The sequence below is a fragment of the Salvelinus alpinus genome, chromosome 1 (assembly GCF_045679555.1).
Source record: "Salvelinus alpinus chromosome 1, SLU_Salpinus.1, whole genome shotgun sequence".
In the NCBI taxonomy this organism is placed as follows: domain Eukaryota; kingdom Metazoa; phylum Chordata; class Actinopteri; order Salmoniformes; family Salmonidae; genus Salvelinus; species Salvelinus alpinus.
The window spans coordinates 48,236,995-48,253,150 of record NC_092086.1 but is presented as its reverse complement, the minus strand read 5'-3'; the positions used below and the strand labels follow the sequence as shown (position 1 = coordinate 48,253,150).

Sequence of the window (16,156 nt, the reverse complement as noted above, 5' to 3'; positions counted from 1 at the left end):
GTTTCCACTGAATCTGCCAATGTTTCTGACATGTCCATCATTCAGCAACGCCCTGTTGTGACTGCCAGTCAACACATTCCCCCAGCGTGTATACATGCAGACACGAACACACACACACACACACACACACACACACACACACACACACACACACACACACACACACACACACACACACACACACACACACACACACACACACACACACACACACAGTCGCGCACACACAGTCGCGCACACACTTACAGTACACTCACACACACATATGCATGCTCACACACACATGCACATGCACACACACAAACACACACACACACACACACAGGTCGGTCCAGAGTTTTATTTTGGCAAAGTACCACACATTCTGTTTTCTGAGTACTGAGCACACAGTCGAAGAGCCAAAAATAGTTCAAGGACCCTGGCCATCTGCCCAGTCCCTTAACTCTCAATAAGTTACCCTCTCTCCTCTCTCCCAAACACTGAGCCTTTTACCCTCCCTCGATTCTCAACGAACCTCAGTTTTACTGCCTCTTTCTACCTCTCCAATGTCCACCATGCACGGAAGAGTGGCAATGCACGCACACTAACTCCAAAAAACAATTTGAAACGCTGTTTTGGCTTTCGAGCAGTGAGCCTTGCCCGAGGACAGAATAGACGGAGTGTAACTGTATTGAACTGCGCAGTGTGCATTCCATCAAGCCTTATCTCTACAGCCTTTTCCCTTTAATGTGAAAATACCAGGCAATATGAGGGCATCTGGCCTCTGTCTCTCCTCACTGTTTGTTTGGCTTTTTCCTTGTTTTGTCTTCTACCTCTTCATCGCAAGCCCAGCATCTGTCCTATCCCGTTATCCCTCCTTCCCTATCTCCTATCTATTATCTCCCTGTTTTTTCTCCCTCGTTTTGTCTCAAGGCTGTGAAGTTCTTTCCTGCCTGTTGTTTGGTTTAAAGATTAGAGTCGATGATAAGGGAGCTTAAGCTTTTGTTTCTTGTCTTGTTTTCATTTTTTGGTCAGTTGAGGAATTAGTGCCTATGGAATATTCATCTATCTATGAGTAACGGGGGGTAATGGTGTAAAGTCCTGTTATGTAATTCTATTGAGGGCACGCACGTCTTCGGTGTCCTTGGTATAACCTTATACTTAATCCGAAATACTTACAGCACTGTATACGCCTACTGTAACTCAGCTCAGAGAAAGATAACATGTTTTGTAAACTCAGATTAGCTTTTTTATTTTTCAGGAGAATATCGTTTAAAAGGAGATAAATCAATGTCTCCAGACTCCTAAAAGAGTTCAACAGAACCCAGGGAAAAGTATTAAATGTTCCCTACTCTGACTGAAGGGGCGGAGGGTGGGGCCAGAGATTTCTATTGTAAGTTCTAAACTGTCCCTTGTTTTATTGTCCAGAGGCTGAGGTAGCAAAACGCTTGGTTAGTTTGTATGCTCAGTCAATACGCACACAGCCAGTCAGTTCAGCTCCTGTCCTCCTGTGGACATACACCACAGTGGCCTGCTTAAACAGAAGAGGCTCTTTAAAGCAAAACATTCCTCACGCAGTGAACTCCCATCTCTCGACACAACGCTAGCAGTGTACCAGTAACACAGTATAACACAAAGTCTCTTCCAGTCCAGATTGAGGGGTGTACTGGTGTGACAGGCAGGTGTGCTCAGTGTAACAGGATGGTAGTGCTAGGGGTATTAATACTGTACTGGAGCCAGAGAGGGGTTGTGGGTTAACTTGGGCGAGGGGGTCAGAAGTTTAAACTGGGAATATTTCCCCTTCTCGCCCTGGCCCTGACACCGGTCCCTCTGCTCCGCCACAGGCTCCCTCTCTCTGGGAACAGATGGGCCCGTGGCGACGGTTCAAAACCCCATGATCCTCCACTGCTAGTTAACATGACCCCTCAGGCTGACCAGGGAGACCTGCTGTAAACACACACACGCACAAGCATGCGTTACACATGCACATGCACACACACACAACATACACTGATTACACTCACAGTCCACATCGTCATTCCTTTAATTCTCTTTTATCCCATTACATGGCCTTTCTGTCACATAGTATTGGGTGGCGCAGCGGTCTAAGGCACTACATCTCAGTGCTTGAGGCGTCACTACAGACACCTTGGTTCAAATCCAGGCTGTATCACAACCGGCCGTGATTGGGAGTCCCATAGGGCAGCATGCAATTTGCCCAGCATCTTCCGGGTTTGGCCGGTGTAGGCCGTCATTCTAAATAAGAATTTGTTCTTAACTGACTTGCCTAGTTAAATAAAGGTTACATATATATATATATATACAGCAGGATATTCCTCAGAGGATTCTTCCGGTCAGGTACTGTAGTTAAAGGGCTCCACTATCCACTATCCAATACATATGGGCCAATAGCGCAACACCCCTCTATTCACCAACTAACTGTAGCCTCAGCGTAAACCTCCACCATACCTAACAGCAGTAGGGTGAGGGGTGGAGAGACGAGATGGGGGGTTAAGTTCAATGCGTGACTCAGTGGGGACTCAGGAAATCCTGTAGGAGACTGGGTTGAGAGGTCAATAGGGTGAAGTCGATAGTCTAAATCCCTATTTCAGAGGAATGAGATGACCCCTGACCTTTGAACACTGGGACTGAATCTGTAAGATGATGGTTGTAGCCAACTCTTCAAAGACAGATCTCCTTCCAAAGGAACCCCCCTCCCTCCTTTCACAGCGTCGACCAGTCGTCGCTTCAGTTATTGGCCATGTATTGTTTGCTGTTGAAAATCGAGATGGATCCAACTTTATTCAACTTCTGCACCTTTAAGTAAATACCACAATTTTGCACCAATAAATAAGTAGGCCTACCCCTCTCCAATCCTAACCTATCAACCGCTCCAATCCCTGACAAGACCGTAGGGTCCACTAACACTGACTTTTAAAGCTTCACGGAAACGTTGATGTTAATAATCAGTCAAGTACACCCCCATAAGACGTGTGCAGTAATCCCACATGTAACTGGATGGTGCACAGAGAAACTGTGAACAACAGGGCCTGCTCTGCTCTGTCTCCCATCAGCCTGACATGTGTGACTTGGGTCTATTCTACAAAACGTCTCCCTTGGAAACACCAAACCACAAATGTCAACAAACGGGCTGGGGGTGGCCGTGGAGAGGAGAAGAGAGGTAGGAAGACAGGAAGTGGGTGGGATCAGCCAACAGAAAGGCTTGGGGGAAATATTTGATTAATACCCCACCAGGAGAGAGAGAGAGTTAGTGAGTGGGCGGGAGAAGGAGTGGAACCAAGAGTAAGAGATATGCTTATGGCTTTAGAAGACAACCCCTACCCTGTCTGTCTCCCTGTGTGGACCTCCTCCCCAAAAATGACTACAAATACTAGAGCAATCTCTCCTACACACCTATGGTCTTTTTCCGGGGATAACAGAGTCTATCTCGATCTCATACATACCAACCAAGCAGGACCCCCACCCCAACATCACAGAGCCCCCCCCCCCCCCCCCCCCCGTATCAGGTTAGCCTGCCTGCCTGAGTGAGTGGGTGTGTGCATGCGTTAATGGAGCATCATATCTCAACTGAGGGAAACTGAGAGGCAGGAGAGAGGGGGGCCTGAAGGAGGAGAGCAGGGGGAGAGGTAGACAGAAGGGGGAAGGGGAGAGATGGGGGAAGCGAGAGAAAGAAAGAAGGGGGCTGGGTGAGAGTAAGACAGTTTGGAAAGAGACTGTAAATGAATGGGGTCAATCGCTTTGTGTTGGCGCACAGTGATGCAAACAGAGAAAGAGGAATATTGAACATTTTGGGTGCTCCTTCCTTCAGCAAACAAAGAAAAACTAATCTGACACTTTGACTATGAATTCTCTTGATCTATGACGGTAATCATAATAACAGCCATTCCCTTCTGTGAAACTTCAACTCTCAGAAACCGTATGGAGGGAGAGGCCTTTCTTTTTTTCAGTTTTATTGCGTTGGCGTGGGCTGAGCGAGCTCTAAAAATAAAACATATGTTACTGCAGGTCTGTGGGAGCTGGGCCTCTGGGGTATTGTTTTGGGAGATGGGGGAGGATCTGGCCCAGAGAGAGAGAGAGAGAGAGAGAGAGAGAGAGAGAGAGAACTGAGAATGGATACAGATAGAGGGGAGGTGGGGGAGGGCCGTTTACTCAAGACAAGGGAAGAATTACTGAGGAGAGCTGCTGGGGAAACTCTCCATACTCAGAGAAAAACACATCCATGCACTCACATACATCCTCACTATAAACAAAACAAAAACTTCACGCCCGCACCTCAGGCCACCTCCCACTCTCTCGCTCTGACTGTGTCATGGTACAGTAGTTGTAAAACAGTGAGCAGCTCCTCTCCTCTCCCCATCATAGTGTTGGGGCTGGGGGTGGCCTGCGGGGCTGAGGGAGGGAGGCAGGCAGAGAGCTTATTGTACATGACACTGTGCATCGTGGAGCTGGCACTCGGCAGAACAGTGACATCCAAAGGCTTTTATTGAGCTGCTGTGCTGTTCATCCCTCACAGCACTATGGGGTACAGAAGAGGTGGGGGGTTCACAGAGCATGGGGGGAGACAGTAGTGTGTGTGTGTGTGTGTGTGTGTGTGTGTGTGTGTGTGTGTGTGTGTGTGTGTGTGTGTGTGTGTGTGTGTGTGTGCGCGTGTGCGCGTGTGCGTGCGTGCGCGCGCGTGTGTGTGTGTGTGTGTGTGTGTGTGTGTGTGTGTGTGTGCGTGCGTGCGTGCATATAGAAATGCTAAAGGGATTGAGCCAAGAGCAGCACGTCTGCAGCACACAGCGATCCCTAATGAATGTCCCTACAGTCAAGAATGAGTTAAGGCCGGCTGAGCATGAATGCACGGGGGAGTTTGCTCCAAGCAGCGCAGGGGAAATGAAGGGATATTAAGGGAGAAATGAGAGTGAGCGCCGAGGGGTCTAGAGAGATATCACGTGTCTGGATTTAGCACCAGTCACTCTGCCTTCTACCACGGCACCTTTACAGAGTGCTCAGCAAAGTGGAAGAGGGGAAGGTGGGGGGGATTGGGGAGTGTGTGTGTGCATGTGTGCGTATGTGTGTGTGTATGCGTGTGTATGTGTGTGCGTATGTGTGTGTGTGTACGTGTGCGTGTGTGTGTGTTTGAGGGCGTCAGAAGGACAGTATAAGAGTTAGAGTTTGGGTTGGACAGCGGTGGAGTGTTGTAGTGTAGAAAGAGTTTTATTGACACAAATACAGTGAAATGCCTTTCTTACAACCTCTTTCCCAACAACGCAGCAATCAATATCAATATATCAATATAGTACTATCGATTGAAGTAAAGTAGGACAAAAACACATGACAAATAGAAATAAGAAGACCACGAACAAGTAAGTAAGCTATAGACAGAGTCAGTTCCAGGGTCAGTAGCTATAGACAGAGTCAGTTCCAGGGTCAGTAGCTATATACAGGGTCAGTTCCAGGGTCAGTAGCTATAGACAGAGTCAGTTCCAGGGTCAGTAGCTATATACAGGGTCAGTTCCAGGGTCAGTAGCTATAGACAGAGTCAGTGCCAGGGTCAGTAGCTATAGACAGAGTCAGTTCCAGGGTCAGTAGCTATAGACAGAGTCAGTTCCAGGGTCAGTAGCTATATACAGGGTCAGTTCCAGGGTCAGTAGCTATATACAGGGTCAGTTCCAGGGTCAGTAGCTATATACAGGGTCAGTTCCAGGGTCTGTAGCTATATACAGGGACAGTTCCAGGGTCAGTAGCTATAGACAGAGTCAGTTCCAGGGTCAGTAGCTATAGACAGAGTCAGTTCCAGGGTCAGTAGCTATAGACAGAGTCAGTTCCAGGGTCAGTAACTATATACAGGGTCAGTAGCTATATACAGGGTCAGTTCCAGGGTCAGTAGCTATATACAGGGTCAGTTCCAGGGTCAGTAGTTATATACAGGGTCAGTTCCAGGGTCAGTAGCTATATACAGGGTCAGTTCCAGGGTCAGTAGCTATATACAGGGTCAGTTCCAGGGTCAGTAGCTATATACAGGGTCAGTTCCAGGGTCAGTAGCTATATACAGGGTCAGTCCCAGGGTCAGTAGCTATATACAGGGTCAGTTCCAGGGTCAGTAGTTATATACAGGGTCAGTTCCAGGGTCAGTAGCTATTTACAGGGTCAGTTCCAGGATCAGTAGCTATATACAGGGTCAGTTCCAGGGTCAGTAGCTATATACAGGGTCAGTTCCAGGGTCAGTATTTAAAAACAGGGTCAGTGCTAATACCATATTTACAGTGTGCATGGAGGTAGATATTTATAGGGGTAAGGTGACTAGGCATCAGGACATATGATAAACAGAGTAGCAGCAGCATATTTAATGATTGTATGTGAGTGTGTGTGCGTGTGTGTAGAGTTAGTATGAATGTGTGTGTGTGTTTGTGTGTCTCAGTGTGAGTGGGTGTGTAAAGTCCTGTGAGTGTGCATAGAGTCTGTGTAAAAATAATGTTAAAAGGGTCCATGCAGAAAGTCTGTGTAGCCATTTTGTTAGCTATTTTGCAGTCTTATAGCTTGGGGATAGAAGCTGTTCAGGAGCCTGTTGGTGTTAGAATTGTTTCTCGGGAACCGCTTGCTGTGCGGAAGCAGAGAGAACAGTCTATGGCTTGGGTGGCTGGGGTCTTTAACAATTTTCCTTCCTTTCACACCGCCTGATATAGAGGTCCTGAATGGCAGGGAGTGATGTACCCGGCTCTCCACACCACCCTCTGTAGCACCATGCGATCGAGGGCGGTGCAGTTGCCATACCAAGCAATTATGCAGCCAGTCAAGATGCTCTTTTTGAGGATTTGAGGTCCCATGCCAAATATTTTCAACCTCCTGAGGGGGAAGAGGCAATGTCGCGCCTTCTTCACGACTGTGTGCGTGTGGACCATTTTAAGAGGTTGTAGGCCTATGTAAGTCAGGGGAATGTGGATAGAAGTTTGGAGGTGTTGGTTGTTTTCTAGTTCTCCTGAATTGCTCTCAAAGCAAATTTCATACACTCGTCCAGTATATTAGTCTAGTGTCAAAGCTATATTGTATGGTAATTACTGATCAATATTCACTCTGGAACAAAACAACAAGTATCATTTGCCAAATTTATATTGGCTAAAAACACATCTAGATATAATCGGATCAAATCTGGTAGTCATGATTAAGAAGTTCCAACCACCAAGTAATACACTCATGAGTTCAATCTGATATCACAAGTAGAGAAAAATGCTTTCTTGTAGTGCAAACCCAAACAAAGTCACAGACAGGCTTATCTTTGTTAACAACATTTGGGAAGAAGAGCTCTCTCTATTAGTGATCAGTGATCACCACAACTGCCCGTGAAGTCATTGAAGGGAGTTTACTGGAATAGAGAATAAAGGGACAGAGTCCATCTGCTTCCTAATGAGGCATTTCTTGTGTTTCCGAGGGCAAATACCTGTATTAACATCACCATTAGGCATGCACACACACTCACACACTAGCATGCACAACACACATGCACACACGCTAAATCAACCAGAAAAAAAACAGCATGAAAATACACAATTACAAAGGTACTGGCTTAGGCCTACCAACACAGTATTTACAGTAGCCTTCACACAAACATGAAGTAGATGTGGTAAGAAAACATTTTTTCTCAAGAATGATGGGCAAGGATGCTAAAGTCGTAGGTCATCAAAGAGGCATGTGACGCAATAGTCTGTTGGAAGAGGGGGCGTGTAAGATAGGCGTGCCTTTTCTGGGCGTGTTATAGTCCAGCCAGTTACATTTCATATTCGACATGAGGGGACGGCTCGACCCGCCCATTCAAGGCTGGCTGATCTCTGGCACGCTTTTGTTCAAACTCAAGTCAAGTAAGTCATAATCGCCTGCCTACCCTTTAGTTTAGCTACTACACTGTAGTATGTGAATAGCAGCAGGCAACACGAATTTCGCTCCTCATATTGATTTCTTTAGACGGCTTTTATTTACAATATTCATGGTTTTGACAGCCAGTAGTGGTATTTAGGCTTGAAAGTAGATACATTGGTATTTTAGTTAGCTTGTGATAACTTGCGCAACGACTTCAGATACGAGCAAAGTCTCGGGAACAAGGCAACAACTAGACATTTGGAAGGACATATTTGACACAACTTTCAGACTAATTTTCACCAGGTTGAACTCTTCGATAGCTTCTATGTTTCTTCTATAGGCTAGTGTTGGACAGTTCTCTTAGCGTATGTGTCTGTTTGTCATATTCCCCCTGGAAGTCTATGGAGAGAAGCTGTTCAACTTGGATGTTATCCTCACGCGACTCTGGATTTAGTTACGTACTGTGAGACGTACACGCGTACCCCCAGAGGCCAGACGTTGAATGTTGACTTTACGACCAGAATCGTCGAAAACACCTGACTTTACCCGATTTGAATGCCTGTGCAAGGATTTTGTTGGTTTCTGTGCTGCAGGCAGGGTTTCAATTTGCTCGGACGGGACTATGGGGAGAAAGAGGAGGAAGAATCTTTTGAGTTGCGCAACAAGGAGGATCTGACTTGCAACGGACGTGTAAGGAACCTTATCTGCATGCATTATTAGTATTACCATGTTAATATGATTTGTCTGCCCCCTCCTCCCCTATGATGCAGTTATAACGGCGTTGTTAAGACTTGTCATACGCATCTATGCACAGCCTATGTATTATTCTCATCTTCGTGACTACTAAATAACAGCCAATATGTCAGTCAGATGGGATTTTGCTACATAGGGAGACACCATAAAGGCTGACGCTACATGTTTATAAAAAGTAATCAAGCATTTAACCTGTATGGAACACGTTTGAGAGTACACAAAGTAGAAATTGTATTTGAATCTGATTGCTTACTATGACACATGTACATGTTATAACATAGTTAACTTTTTATTTTTTTTAAATTTCACCTTTTATATAACCAGGTAGGCCAGTTGAGAACAAGTTCTCATTTACAACTGCGACCTGGCCAAGATAAAGCAAAGCAGTGCGACAAAAAACAACAACACAGAGTTACACATGGGATAAACAAAGTACAGTCAATAACAATAGAAAAATCTATATACAGTGTGTGCAAATGGAGTAAGGAGGTAAGGCAATAAATAGCCTATAGTAGCGAAGTAATTACAATTTAGCAAATTAACACTGGAGTGATAGATGTGCAGATGATGATGTGCAAGTAGAAATACTGGTGTGCAAAAGAGCAAAAAAAGTTAATAAAAACGGGAATGAGGTAGTTGGTTGGGCTATTTACAGATGGGCTGTGTACAGCTGCAGCGATCGGTGAGATGCTCAGATAGCTGATGCTTAAAGTTAGTGAGGGAGATACAAGTCTCCAACTTCAGCGATTTTTCCAATTCGTTCCAGTTATTGGCAGCAGAGAACTGGAAGGAAAGGCGGCCAAAGGTGGTGTTGGCTTTGGGGATAACCAGTGAGATATACCTGCTGGAGCGCGTGCTACGGGTGGGTGTTGTTATGGTGACCAGTGAGCTTAGTTATAACATAGTTATAACATAGTTATAACATAGTTATCCAAGATTGATACACATGGTAACATGCAGACATAGGCAGGAATGAGCAGGCCTATGTGCACAAAGGTAGGCCTAGACTAGAGGTTGTGTTAGATCAGCTTTGTCACAGAGCCCATATTTACAGTTTTGAAGTGGTACCACTACCATCATGCTGACCTGACTGATTCATTTCCCAGGATACAGGGAGTGTGTCAGGTCATTCATGTGACCTGCTCCCTCCATCACAATAAAATACAGTTCCACTGTCATGGATACAGGGCATGCAGACAGACAGAATGCGTGTTGATCCCTGTGTTTGGCCTGTTCTTTGAAGCCTGGGCAACATTGAGTAATCTCACACAGTGTGATGCAACCAAAAAGCCCAGTGTTGAATGGAATCGATCCTGTGGCCTCCGTCCACTGTATGGCAAACAAGACTGTGGCCTTGTCTTCTCCGTAATGTCAGTCGTCTAATCGGGCACAGAGAGTTCAGCGTTGTCCGCCCACTTGTGAGGGGTCATTGTTACCCTGTATTGAGGTAACCTCTTCACGTCAATCTAGTACACAACGTACTGTACCCTCCTCACATGTCCATTAAAAAGGAGCTTTACCTAGAATTCATCGTCAAAGTCAATATTACTGACCGCAGCTTAGCAAGCCCTCTAGTTGTAGGCCTAATTCAATATTTCTTCATGTTATGCTTTCAGTCATATTTTATTTATTGGGAAGCATGTCTTCTTCCACAACAAGGACATGAAACACCCATCCAGCAGAATAATCCACTCTCCCCTCCTGTTCACCTCTGAAGATGTTACGAGTGATAGTCGATATCCATTCCTGTCATCCGTTCTGTCTGCCAGCTGTTCCACGCGTATGTTTTAGAAACTGGAGGGAGATACGTTTTTAATGAAAATGGTCTTGAGTTGCGATGGATAGGCAGGTCTCTTCCCAGCAGTCCAACTGCACTAACAGTCTGGTCTGGTCCGGAGATAAGAGGAACATCTGGCGCTCAGGGGGATCCAGAGAGGTGTCAGTACTGGAGAGTTGTTCTTGGCAAACATCCCATGTCTTGATCATTATGCACCATCTGTCTGGCAGTGATAGCTAAAAAAAAAAATCCATCCATGGTCCATTTCCTCAATCAATGCAGGGTTATTGTAGTATGTCTCAGTTAAGGCCGCTTGATGGGTTTAAAGTAAGACCCACTCCAGCCCAGTGGAGGCTGCTGAGGGGAGGACGGCTCACAATAATGGCAGGAAAGGAGCTAATGGAATGGCATTAATCACATGGAACCCATGTTTGATGTGTTTGATACCATTCCACTTATTCCGCTCCAGCCATTACCACAAGCCTGTCCTCCCCAATTAAGGTGCCACCAACCTCCTGTGCTCAACCTCCCACCATATAGCATAACCCCTCCATCTAACCTAGCCATGCATATCCAGGCCAAAAATGTCACCACCCCTTTTAGCCCCTCAATCATGTCTTCTCTTTGTGACTTACAGTGGGGTAAATCCATTTGAGTTCACTCACTTTTTGACAGCACCCCTTTTGATTTGAACTAAATCTTCCATACACATTTGCCTGTTGTAGAAGTGCTCAGAAAGTGACTTTTTGGACCTGAATATCAAAACCTTCAAGAGATAAAGGTGCATAACGTTGACCTATTTTTCCATACCCCACCATACAATGAGACATCCATATCTTCATCACTGTAAAAGATAAACTGTTGAGATTGATATCATTTAAAAGCTTACAAACAGGGTTGTCAAACTGTTTTATAATTTCTTTTTTCATTTATTACATATTTGCATATGTTGTAGCTTAGACCCTATTTGACATAATCTAAGGTTTTTGTGTTGTGCCCGCCATCGGTTGAGACACAACATGCTCTTGAATACAGGGTGGGAGTCATGTTTTGGCTGATAAATGTACTAAAATGAGAATCAAATAGACATTTAGACTTTCAAATAATACCACAAAGATGGTTGGAGGTCCACATATCAGAGAATGTTGACTTGAATGGGATATGTTGTTTTACGTTTTAGGCTACTGTCAGTCCTCCATAGGAAATCTATTGAAATCATTGAAGGATAGATAATATTATAGACATGACCAGTTGACATTCGACGGTGGGTGGACCGGCGGCCATCTTTGTGGTAGTAATTAGAACTTAAAATTGCAATTGAATTGACATTTGAATGGTGTACCAGCTACAGCTAGTCTGAAGGGACAGGTCCATTCTCAGATTTGTTTTCTATGATTGAAATGACACCCACCCTGTATTCAACAGCATGTTGTGTCTCAACCGATGGCGGCACAACACAAAAACCTCAGAGGATCTAAAGTAGGGTCTAAGCTACAACGTATGAACAAAATCGGAGTTTACACGTTTTTAGATCATTGACGTTAAAGATTTAAAAAAAAATTTTTTTTTAAATATTCAAAACATTTTTGTGCAAGAAATTATTAAATAGTTTGACAACCCTGTTTGTAAGCTTTTGAAATGAGTTCATATGGATTTACACAATAGTGTGCTGCACACTTCCTTTCCCAACAGAGAACAAAGAGAGTAACCTCTAAAGAACATCCCTGTTCAAATCAATAATGATCTAATTTCACATTCATTGTGTGGCCGTCCATGTTGGATAATCTGGACTACAGTGAGCATAGGCTATGTGAATGAGTGGTGATGGGGGTTTGGCCTATTGTTCACACCACTGGCTTTGGTTTGCTCCAGTGACTTAGGTTATTGTGTGTTCATACCCTTTTCTACAACAGTAGGCCTAACCTCCCGCTTGAGATTGTATCAGCTCCTTAACTACAACCGGACACAACTCCCGAGAAAATATTGATTATTGATTTCCTGTCTACTGCTAATCCTGTTTCCTCCCGGCCTGACCCTTCTCACTGATGTGTGCTGGATATAGATACGACCAGTCAATACTACCTGCTGAGCCAACCAATTAGACCTCAGCTGACCCAGACTAAGAATGCACCATTACAGCACAGACTCCGAAGGCCGTCCATCCCAAGGAAAATCAAAGGATTTGTGAACTGTAATATTTAGCTTTCCATGGTGTCAATGGTGGTTTTGGGGGTGGGGTCAGAAGGTGGGTGTCGTAGATGAGTCCTGGTCCTGGGAAAGCCCTACAGGGAAGTTCCACTGTTTACACAGTGGCCTCAGTTACGTCCAGCGTTTGACAAGCCGCACTTTGAGGCAGTAGGTCAGACCTCCCAGCCCTCCCTGTGTGTGTGTGTGTTGGAACATTTTCTCTCCAAAAGCTTGTTAGCTAAATGGTCCCTGCTGCTGCCAGGGATGACCACAGCTACCCACAGGCCTGGTGGAGGAGTGACGAGTCTCCCCTCTGCTCCAGATACATCCATCCAACATCTTCACCACCACCACCATCTACTACGTCGACGTTTTCCTCTGCGGTGCCAAGAAGGGTTGTGAAGCATAACAGCCATAATACTGAAACTATGGAGTGACCCTCTGTGCACGGCCTGTGCTCCAGCTGAGGTTGGAGGCATGACTCAGTTGTGACGCTTGTGCAGGCTTGGCTGGCAGAGCGGTCCCTGCCTAGGCCAGTTCAGAACCTTTCTCCTGCATGTTTACAATCCGGATTCTAAGAAATTGCTCCCCCAACAGCTGCCCAAACAGTCAGGCAGGCTGAGATGAATGCCTCCAGTGTTGAGATAGCCAGGGCACTAATTTTAGGAGAGGACATCCGTCATTCTCTCTCCCTTCCATGTTTCCACTTAAATCTCAGCATTCTGCTAGATGCAATATGAAGTTAGGCCTAGCTATGTTTGCCACCAGGCAATGTGCCCGTCTACGACAGATGCCAGCATTACCAGGAAAAATCAGGTCCAGTCCTGGCTTGCCCGAAAGTGGGTCCTGTTAACCGGCTAACGGCGGTGCCTCTGCCCTCCCCTCCTCCCTCTTTATTAGAAAAGAGTCTTCAGAGGTGTTACGGTACACTGGTTTATATTTGGTTTCCGTTGCGTCGCGGCCTCACCACCTTCAGGCCACACATCTGGTCCTCAGGCTGGCGTTGGCAGAGCCCGAGCATTTCATCCTGGTTACTCAGCCTCCCAGGAGAGCTGCAGGGCCAGGCAGGGGGAGGAGGGTGTGGTGGTGGTGGAGGGGGGCCAGAGGAGAGCGGAAGTGAGCCACGGAACGAATACATCACGGCATCTCTCCCTCCCTCCTTCCCGGGCCCCGGCTCCAGTCCGGGATGATTCATCCCCTGCCTGCCCTCTCTTCCACTCTGTCTACTCTCTCCATTCGAGATCGGCTCCTCCAGACCTCTGAATAGCACGCCGTTCCCTCCTTCTTTTCTCCTTCTATCATCTTTGGGACTATGCATTTAAAGAGGTAGCTTAGACCCCCAAACCGGGGGGCGAGGGATCGGCAGGGGCTTTCAACTTACTCTTGAAGTTGTAATAGTGGAATGCACAAGGTGCAATTTTGAAATAGGGTAGTGCATCATCAGTTTTCCTCTTGTCATGTCAGTCATTGTATACATTAGAGAGATATTTATCACTTGTCCAGATCAACTAGCCCATAGATTTTGTTGTAATGTTTGAGTCATTCAAATGTCACATGAATACACGTTAGACAATGCAAAATGTACAGAATTGCAAGAAAATTTGCTTTAAAACGTTTCTCTGTACCCCATGACAAAATATTTAGAATTGCAGGAAATAAGTGTGAGTGAAAAAGTTTGGGAATCTCTGGCCTAGATAAACAGACAGGGGAGATAATGTTCAGTGACAGTGTTCTTTTCTTAGAGAGTACCGACTCACAATAAGACTGGGGAGGATTTATTTCTTGGACTTATAAGCCGACTTCCCGTATGGCAATTGGCGATCAGTTCCGTCACCAGTTTTCTCTCAGTCAGACATGGCAGACTCAGGCTGTGCCTGGTGTGAGCTGAATGTCTAGAGAACGGGGACTTGGCCAGACGGTTGAGGGTCGCCGAGGGCCAAGCAGAGCCAGGAGCAGAGGAGGGCCACAGCCCACTCGGGCCTCATTCACAAATTGCTTTACGACACCATTCAGTCATTCCTATCGAGCTCGTCTGACGTTTGCAGTACCTCTCCCTGGTACTTGAACTCAATCACATTACTCACACCTTCTTCTTATCTTTTCATTTGACCTCCGGCCCTCCGTCCGGTGTCTACCCTCATACAGAGTGCGTGCTGTACATTAGTAGTTGGATTTTTCTTTTCCCATTTAAAAAAAAAAAAAACTTTCTGAAGCACTTTGCAGAGGCAGAGTCCTAAACTTAGCAGACCCAGCAGTAAAATGTGGTGTTTGAACATCGAGGGGCCCAGAGCTGACCTGGATAGTGTTTCAGGTGGGCCAGAACCCCGGGCCGGGCCGGGCTGGGCCGCTGCAGGGCCTCCCTCAAGGCTGTGACTCTGTGACAACATCACAGGCCACAGAAACACACAGCGCACAACGGACACGGGCCGACTGGATCACAGGCTAGCTCTGATGAGGTTTTCCAAGGCCAGGCTAGGAATCCTAAGGGCCCATACGCAGTAAAAGGAAATCTCCTTTCCAGCCCCTGGCTGCAGGGCGTCCAGAATAAAAAGTTCACTGTTCCAACTTGACTGCTAGCAGGGGCTCCATGTATTGAGTTGATACATCTCTCAGTGTGCAGCAGAGAGAGGGGTGGGGATAGATGGCTGTTTAAGAGGAAAAGTACTGTACACTGAAATGATGTTGGCCCCTCATTGTGATTTTCCAGGAAATGAAAAAAAGCCCTCTGCTTAATCATCAGTGCAGTTAAAGTAGAAACAGGAGTCTGTCTCTACACCCTCATTTATGGGCCTAGTCTGTTTGTCTCCCTGGTGTGGCCTCTCACTCTCTGTCTGTCTGTCTCTCTGTCTCTCTCTGAGGGAGGAGGGCCAGCAGCATGTGAGGGTAGGCTGTACTGTGTTACAGCCTTGGTTGGTCTAGTGACCTAAAGGTTCAAGTGCTCTGGCTAGAAGTGTTTGCTAAGAAAAAAAGTGATTTATTTCTGTTGGTTTATTTTGACACTGTACCAACATTAGTCTTAATGGAACTTGAATATATCATTTTGTCATTTGTGTGTTTATATAACCGTAATAAACAAATAAAGACACATACAGCTATGTGAGATAGGAGTGCGACCGACCACAAATATTTTATGTTAGTTGCCTTTTTTCACAGAAACGACTGGATGTGAATAAAAGGGTGTGGAGTGTGTGTTGAGCTAAAGCACAAAATAATCCTCTGTTCCTGGCGCTTATGTTAAATGAGCCTGTTTTTAATGCCATATTTCTCCCAACCATCTCACCCTTGCATGTGAAAGCCAACCATTACAAGAACAGAGCAGCTATGTGCCTGGTGTGGCTGCCAGGAAAGACAGGCAGAATGCTGTACTGTAGGGCAAACCTTCAGGGGGGAAATCACCCCATCTAGACTGCCTGGGAACCCACCTGGGAACCTACCGTGCTAACTGTCATAGCACATTAACTAGCCTACATTAAATCTCCGCGGGGTTATTTATCTACCTTGAACTGATGGGCCCATAGCTCTCTCAGATCACCCCTCATTACACATGTATGTTGTAATCAGAATGCAGACTCTTCCCAGCTAGCACAAAACGTTATGAGGACC

The 16,156-nt window shown here is 45.9% G+C and overlaps 1 protein-coding gene across 2 annotated transcripts in view; it reads left to right on the top strand.

Moving 5' to 3' along the window:
• The first annotated feature begins 7,848 nt into the window (after positions 1–7,848).
• LOC139578695 (unconventional myosin-X-like) overlaps positions 7,849–16,156 on the top strand; it is a 52,854-nt gene continuing 44,546 nt past the window's right edge. For both annotated transcript variants that reach the window (XM_071406651.1, XM_071406644.1), the window contains exon 1: positions 7,849–8,526. In XM_071406651.1, coding sequence (XP_071262752.1) covers positions 8,392–8,526 — 135 coding nt within the window. In that variant the 5' untranslated portion in view covers positions 7,849–8,391. The remainder of the gene's footprint in view (positions 8,527–16,156) is intronic.